The 7,438-nt window shown below is 35.6% G+C and overlaps 1 protein-coding gene across 1 annotated transcript; it reads right to left on the bottom strand.

The window, feature by feature from the left end:
* Nucleotides 1–2,093: 2,093 nt before the first annotated feature.
* LOC107175415 (uncharacterized) lies at nucleotides 2,094–5,002 on the bottom strand. The gene is made up of 5 exons (XM_052436456.1): nucleotides 4,839–5,002; nucleotides 4,350–4,474; nucleotides 3,896–3,940; nucleotides 3,434–3,787; nucleotides 2,094–3,117 (listed from the first exon to the last, which is right to left on the bottom strand). Exons 2-5 carry the CDS (start codon nucleotides 4,455–4,457, stop codon nucleotides 2,482–2,484), a joined length of 1,143 nt encoding a protein of 380 aa, XP_052292416.1. The 5' UTR covers nucleotides 4,458–4,474; nucleotides 4,839–5,002; the 3' UTR covers nucleotides 2,094–2,481.
* Between the last annotated feature and the right edge of the window lie 2,436 nt (nucleotides 5,003–7,438).

Genomic DNA, 7,438 nt, shown 5'->3' with positions numbered 1-7,438 from the left:
CGGAGTCCTTAGGGTAGCCGGGGTACCTAGAGTACCCGAGGTACCCAGGGTACCCAGGGTACCCGAGACAAATTAATCTCTTAAATATCGACATGTGGCGCTTCATCATTGGCCTCATATTTTCTTCCCAAACTATAGGATAGAAAATCGAGATAACAAGAAATGTGTTATGGAAACTCTTCCACCCACGTTACAGAATCACAACAGTGGAGGACAAATTTAGCCAGCACATCTGCTCTGTGATTACAAGTTCTTGACACATATCTGTTGAAGTGTGAGCTTAGAAATTGGATTCAAGAGAAAGTGCTGCCTTATCGGTTGGTTGAATAAGTGTTGTATGTCTTGTCAGTTCTGGACTGAGCGACATGTCGTTGGAATAAGAAATGGAGCAGATGACAACTACTTCCTGTCAGCCGAGCTTCATTAGCATAAAAAGTTTGTCACGTGCATTTACTCATAAAGCTTAGCTGAAAACGACAGGCTTTAAGGGCATTTTGATCTCACTTACTTTTAAGCACGAGAGCAGCACATGTCTGAAGCAGTTTTTGGCTGTTATCAAGAGCGGGAGAGTCCTGGGTTGAGTTGCAACAAACCCAGAACACAGCTGATGAATGGGAAACATCATTGAATTTGGAAAATTCAGCAGCTCTGCACATGATTGATTTCAAAACTTCTATTCTAATCCCTCTGTGGCACATTGTTTTGCTTGGAATTACACTTATTGGTTGGTGCGTTGTATATTTACAATAATTAAATTAAAAAAAATCAAGACAGAAAGTCAATAAAATTAAATATAAGTATTTAAATAGGATCTGAGAGTTGTGACCATGGCAATTATTTTCCTCTGTGGCACATTGGACTAATGAAGGTTTTCAGAACTTTCACCATTATATTTTGAGAGATAGATGCCATGCAAATTCTAATGTAAGAGGCGTAACTATTTTAAGGACAATTTATTTCTCCTAATCCTCGAATTTTTTCTTATGTTTCTGTTTCAATTTGATTATTGTTTTGTAGAAATTTATATCGATCTATCTATTAAGCAGATAGATGGAACTTTGATTTATCAATTCCTAAGTTCGTGGATCCTTACCAATGATTTTTTAGATACTTTGTATTTTCAGTTGCTATCTGTAATTTGTATTTCAGATATTATCCTCTTATCAGTTATCACCATGTATTTCCTGAAAAATTTAAACAAAAAATTTAACCGAGAAAAAAAGAATTAACTATAAAACTGTACTATAAAAGAGAAAAAGAATAAATTAATCAATTTCTTAGACATTTTTCGCCTCCGCCTATTCAGGGAGTCGACCGAGACTGACTCTCGAACTTCATTATGATCGGCTCGCGCTAACCCGAAATAATAGAGGAAAATCCAAATGAGCCCTTGAACCCCTCGTACCGAAAGCGGCTTGGTCATAAGCCAAAAGCCGCCTCCTCAGCCGTCTCGAAAGTTCCGAGCCCAATCCGAGCCCGGCCACCCTAAAACTAGTCATGTATTTCAAGCCCATACTTTTCTCGAGGACTCAAGCTCCATTTAGTACAACTTACCGCAGTAGAGTTTATTGGATTAAAACATACATCAATTGAGCTTTTAGATAAAAAGTTATTGGATGTTTAGTTGTTAATTAAAAAAATATTTTTGAACTATTAAACAGTTTGGTTGTATGAAATTAAAAGTATTTTTGTGTAATTAAATTACCAAAAAAGATATGGATTCATAATTATATAACATGTAACAAAATGCATCCAAGCTATCAATTAATAAGAAAAAAAATCAGTTCAATCATTTCTTTAATTTTCAAAATTAAAAATTACATAATTGATATATTCTCTTAAACAAAAAATATTATCCAAATTAAAATGATAATCAATAATATAATTGAAATGTTAACAAGACATGAGAAGTGTCGCATTACCTGGCATCCTCCTCACCAAAAATATTGGCTATGACTATAATTGCTCTCTTAAGTGTTGGTTATGTATAGGGATTGCAAACTTAAAGTGCTGATTATTTTTTTTAAAAAATAGATAAAGTGAAGTGGTGGCAGCAATATGTTTATTAGCGGCAACAATTTTCATGGGGCATGTTTTATACAAAGGGTATTATGTAATTAATGAAATATGTCAAGGATATTTTTTATATTATATATTTTTTTAAAAAGCTCTCTAGCCTCTACTCCCAAAAGCTTAAATTTTAGGTTTTTTCTAGTAGAGGTAAATTAGATTATTTAAACTAAAAAATCTCTACTAAAAAAATAACCAAACACCATCAAAATTTATAAAAAAACATTTATGGAATAAAATAAGTACTTATGGTTCTTAAATAAGTCATAACAAACTGGGACTCAGTCTCATCCCCTCTTTAACACTTTTCCTCGGCAGCGCCAAGGCAGTAGCCGATTGATCCGCCAGCGCCTCCGCATCCGCCGCAAGAAAATTAGCTTGAAACCCCTGATCAGCTTCGGCTTGCTGTACCTATGGGACCCATCCAACGGGGAACGCGTCTCGCAAGAATCTAAACACAAGCATGTCCTCTAAGTCGTCCTCCTTCAAAGGTAGGTCCCCCCAGTTGTCAGTTAAACAAGGGTACAGTGAGGTCCTGCTGCAATGAGGAGGAGTCCAGTTGGAACTCATTGACACGCGGAGTCCTCTCTCCGATTCAGCGAGCAAGTGGCGGCGAACTGACTCAGATGCATTGTAGCTTCTCAGCCCCTGTGGAAGTGGGTGCGCGTTTCGCATGTCAATGCCAGTCACAGAGTTTTCTTGGAAGATATTTCCTTCCGCATCAAGGCACACACTCTTACTTAAATACTCTAAATATTGAGTGATAGGCGAAGCAGGGGCTAAATCTCTAGTTTTGATTGATTTATCATCAACCCCAGCAGCAGCAGCTTCTTTTCTCTTATAATTAGCTCGGCATCTCTCTAAATGATTTTTGAGGTGTGCGGTGCCTTTCTGGCTTGAACCATCAAACTCCTTCTCACAAATACTGCATTTAGCCCATTCCTTTCCATCTTCTCCTCTATATTTTGTGAACTCATCCCAAACCTTTGACTTCAACTTTTTTCCATTTTTCTCATTTTGTTGATCTCTCGCCACAATGCCGGTTTCCTATCAAACATTAATTAACTGGTCAACAATTTTAATGAATTATATAACTGAAATTATAACTCTTCAAGTATGACTTGAGTGCTCAGCCTCTGTAAACTACTTAATTACTATCAATTCAGTTTACTAATTTAAATTTGCTACCACAGACGAATGCTCGGTTGGCTTGTTCGTTATAAAAAGAGGGGGAAAAAAAACGATTCATGATTTAATACTTTAAATATTCATCATTTGTCTGTGCTGATTTTAATTGGAATAACATCACCTGCAAAGAAAATGACAATAGAGTACAACAAGAAATTCATTGGCCAAGTTTTACCTTCTCTTCTAAGTCGACTTGGAGCGTTGTCATTCCTTTGGCATCAAAGCTGTTTTTGTTCAGATCAATCACAGGTTTGTTATTAATATCAGCTGAATCTCTTGTTTTTATCGGTTTGTCTGTATCTCTACTAACTCCTTTAAATTTTATCTTAGCTCGGCATCTGCCTAAATGATTTTTGAGATGGGTGGTTCCTTTCTTGCTTGAACCATCAAACTTCTTTTCACAAAGACTACATATCGCCCACTCGATTCCATCTTCTCCTCTGTACTTTGTGAACTCATCCCAGACCTTTGACTTCAACTTCCTTCTTTTGATCCCATTTTGTTCTGATCTCACCACGATGCTACTTTCCTGTCAAAGATTAGTTAATTGGTCAAGAATTTTAATAAATTAGTACTGAAATTAAACCTGACTTTGCATCATCCAATTGCTCGGTGTTCTGTAGATAGAGAATGGTACCTGGAGGCGGCGTTGAAGGGCTGAGACTTCGCCTTCTTTATCAATCTTTTTCACGCGTAAGAAAACAAAAGTAATCAAAAAATAAGGTTCGATTGACATATCACATATGCACGGTAGAAAACGTCTACATTTGTGTTTGTCGATGGAATCAAATTCCACTTTCTCTTTTTCAATGAACATTAATTTTGCCATCTCTACTCAGAGAAAAAGGTACGTTTACATGTGAAAGGAGTTTTGAAACTTAAATCACTATCAATCCATTTGCAAAAGAAACAATAGACTGAAAACAAATAAGGTAGACTGTTACTAACAAATAATGCTACGCTGTATTAGAACCCTTAAACTGTTGGCTTCAAAATGTGGACGCAAATTTTTATTTATTAATCTCATGTCATATAAAGTTGATGATTGAATAAAATACTAAGTCTAAAGAGAGAGAGAGAGAGAGAGGTACTTGTTGTCTGTGGTGTGGATGTGTTGCAACTTGGCCATCATTACTCAAAGCCATCCTTCCTTCGCTAAGGGATGACAAAGACCAAGACACCTCCTCGTCGCATGCCATTATCTTCAGATATGCGTCTGAAATAAATTACATAAACATTGAGAGAGAATTAAAAGAAAACTTATTTAAGGTACAAGAAAAAAAATTGGAATTAAAATAATATCACTTAAAAATTAGTCAATACCAATACCAAAGATAATAATGTAAAAAAAAACATCTTATCAACAACAACAAAAAAAAAAAAATTGTAAGAATAAAGATAAAACTAGATTTTAACCAAGACATGCAGTCACCAACATGGTCTGACTTATAAGAGTATTTTAGTCAAAGCTTTTGAGAAAAATAACTAGTTCTCGATATTCAATTTCTCAGTAGGGTGATATCGAACAAGTACCATTGTAAGATGACTCGAAATTAATCTTAATGCTTATTTTAAAATACCTGGCCGCTGATAAAATGAAATCAGAGTTGCAGATCCTGCCTTATTATTTCTCTTTCTTCTTCCAGACTTTCTTCAATCAAAGAACTGGTATTAGATCTGTCTCTTAGAAATAAGCCCAATTCAGTTCTCTGTCATGAGCTCTCTGATGTGTGTGTGCGTGTGCGTGTCTATATATAAAGTATTCGAAGCTCCGAATAAGGTCAAAGGCCAATGAAAGCAGGACAAAACATGGTTCAATTGTCCTTTCCCCGCTGTTTCCTGAAGTACTACTTTCATTTTATTAATGTGTATTGACACATTAATTTATATGCAGAAAATTTGTATAAGGCTTTGTAATCTTTTAGGAATCCTGAAGATACTTTTTTTATTATACACTCACATATATTGTATTCTTTAATCGTAATCTTACAAAAATAAATTTTAAAAAAAAAATTAATTCAGAGAAAATTTGTTTAAGAGAATTTCAAGTTTTTCTCTAGTAGTAAAAATCTGTTTCTTGTACTCATGTATTAAGTTAAGATGCGATTGTAACATTTGTTAATTTTTTTTTCTCCAAGAACAAATTAAAAAAAAAAAAACTTAAGATCATCACATGTAACACCGAAGTTGCAATGTAGGTGACTCATGATTGGCATCACTGGCCTGATCCGAACGTTTAGAACCGCTTAAATTTAATAGACTTTTTCATCATCGGACCCAGTGCAAATATTTTTCATTTTTTGTTTTTCTAATTGGTGGGTCCAAATTGTAAAAAAAAAAAAAAAAAAGCTTGTTATTTTCCCACACGTTAACGAAACAAGAAACAAAAAAACAAAAAAAAGGTGGATCCAATTGATGACTCTAATTCTCTCTCTCTCTTTTTTTTTTTTTTTTAATTCTTCAAGGAAACAACAAACAAGCAAAGCTAACTTTCCAACTTTCGAATCAAATTTCGGACCACTAAAAAGTCTTGTTCTGATTTCAACAAAGTCAAATTCCTTTAATTCAATCTATTTTCCTTTTTACTTTTTCATTTGCTAGTCGACAAGACAACCCACAGTCCGATCAAAAGCTCCGATTGAGTGAGTATATTAATTTTATAAATCATTTTCCTCAGCCTTTGGGTTCGGCGCACATCACCATATTAAAAGTCTGAATATTCTAGAAGAGTCAAACAAATCCGAATCGAGCTTTCTCCACATAGCTTAAGCTTCTAATATTGACTAGATATCCCATTCTATGCATGCATAGCTGTCCCCCATTTTAGCTTTCGTTTGTCTAATGGGTAGTTCCCTCCCAGTTATTTTCCATTTGTGAAGAATTATTAATTTGAAGCCACGAGTTGAAAGATGCCGGCGTACCACTGATCCGAGTATCCGATTGATGACTCGCCAACCCTTTTTTTCTTTTGTTAAATTCTTATAGGTACGGCTAGGCCATATCTCCCCCATAAATCTTTGCATTGAATGCTCGTGCCCCAAATGTTCATCAAGCCTTTCAAATTCATCCTTATTCTTATTAACGATCAACCCCAGAAACTCTACAAATCTTAAACGCACACCATCGATATATAACCAACGTGTTTTGTAAAAAAATTATAAGTGATTGCACTGCCGGTGGTAGAATTAAATAGCTTAGTACACAGTTGATCATATGAATTCATTGACATTACATATTATTCGATAAGAGGAGTGAAATTCTTTTCCTAAATGCAACAAAATCCGGAATGTAATGTAACTAGTTAATGTAGATTATTTATAAATGATATGTGTCCAGTATTCAACCACGAAGGATCGACTTAATTTATTTGCGGCAAGTAGATAAAAAATCATTTCTTGCTACTTGCTAGAATAAAGGATTTCATTCAAGAATTTTATAATAGTAGTAGAAAAAATTACCCAAAAAAACCAAATCTTCTTATACATACAGATACACACACAGACACGCATACATACATACATACATACATATATATATATATATATATATAAAGTTGGATTTTTAGTCGGCAGAAACTGTATTTGGGTCAAGCCCAAGCTTCTGTTGAGAAATTGAACAAAATGGCTAAGGAAATTGAAGGAGATTTTGTATTGGGCAAATCCCGCAAGCCCCGCAAGTACTCAAGCCCTTTCGGGGTTTCTGAGGAGGTTGGTCATGTATTCCGCTTCGTGGACTGTAAGATGTGGACCGGAGCCACCCCTCAGAGTTAAGCTAATTTTACGCCGAGTGATGTCTCCTATAGTTTCTTCTATACAACATTAGTGACGATGGAGCATCAAACTTTTCAAGTCCATCACATTGTCTTATTGTTGTTTTTCTTAGCTTCTCTTATTGTTTCTTCTTCTTCTTCATCATCACCAGAAAAGTCCTCATTATTATTGTTATTCAAATTAAAAGTACTCTCTACTTCTTATCTACTCTCTTCTTCTCCTCCTACTCCTAATCCAGCAGCTCCTTCTTTGCTGTCTGCGCTTCCACTGGCACTGCTGGACACTCCCCCATCACTGTCGTTGGAAGAAGATGACGACGATCGCGATGATGAGGCGGAGGAGGGTGAGCACGATGAGGAAGCCGACGATGAGCAAGCATTTTGAGAGACACCGTGAGTTTAGACCTAGGG

Source organism: Citrus sinensis, chromosome 3 (genome assembly GCF_022201045.2).
Source record: "Citrus sinensis cultivar Valencia sweet orange chromosome 3, DVS_A1.0, whole genome shotgun sequence".
Taxonomy (NCBI): Eukaryota; Viridiplantae; Streptophyta; class Magnoliopsida; order Sapindales; family Rutaceae; genus Citrus; species Citrus sinensis.
Note: the sequence above shows the minus strand (reverse complement) of the source record. Positions and strands in the feature narration are given on the sequence as shown.

What these genes read in the sequence shown, in the direction of transcription:
- LOC107175415 (XM_052436456.1), bottom strand. Translation starts at nt 4,457, where the DNA reads ATGGCATGCGACGAGGAGGTGTCTTGGTCTTTGTCATCCCTTAGCGAA. An exon ending in CCCTTCAACGCCGCCTCCAG is followed by an intron (nt 3,788 to 3,895) that starts GTACCATTCTCT and finishes AATCTTTGACAG; the next exon opens with GAAAGTAGCATCGTGGTGAG. An exon ending in AAGTCGACTTAGAAGAGAAG is followed by an intron (nt 3,118 to 3,433) that starts GTAAAACTTGGC and finishes AATGTTTGATAG; the next exon opens with GAAACCGGCATTGTGGCGAG.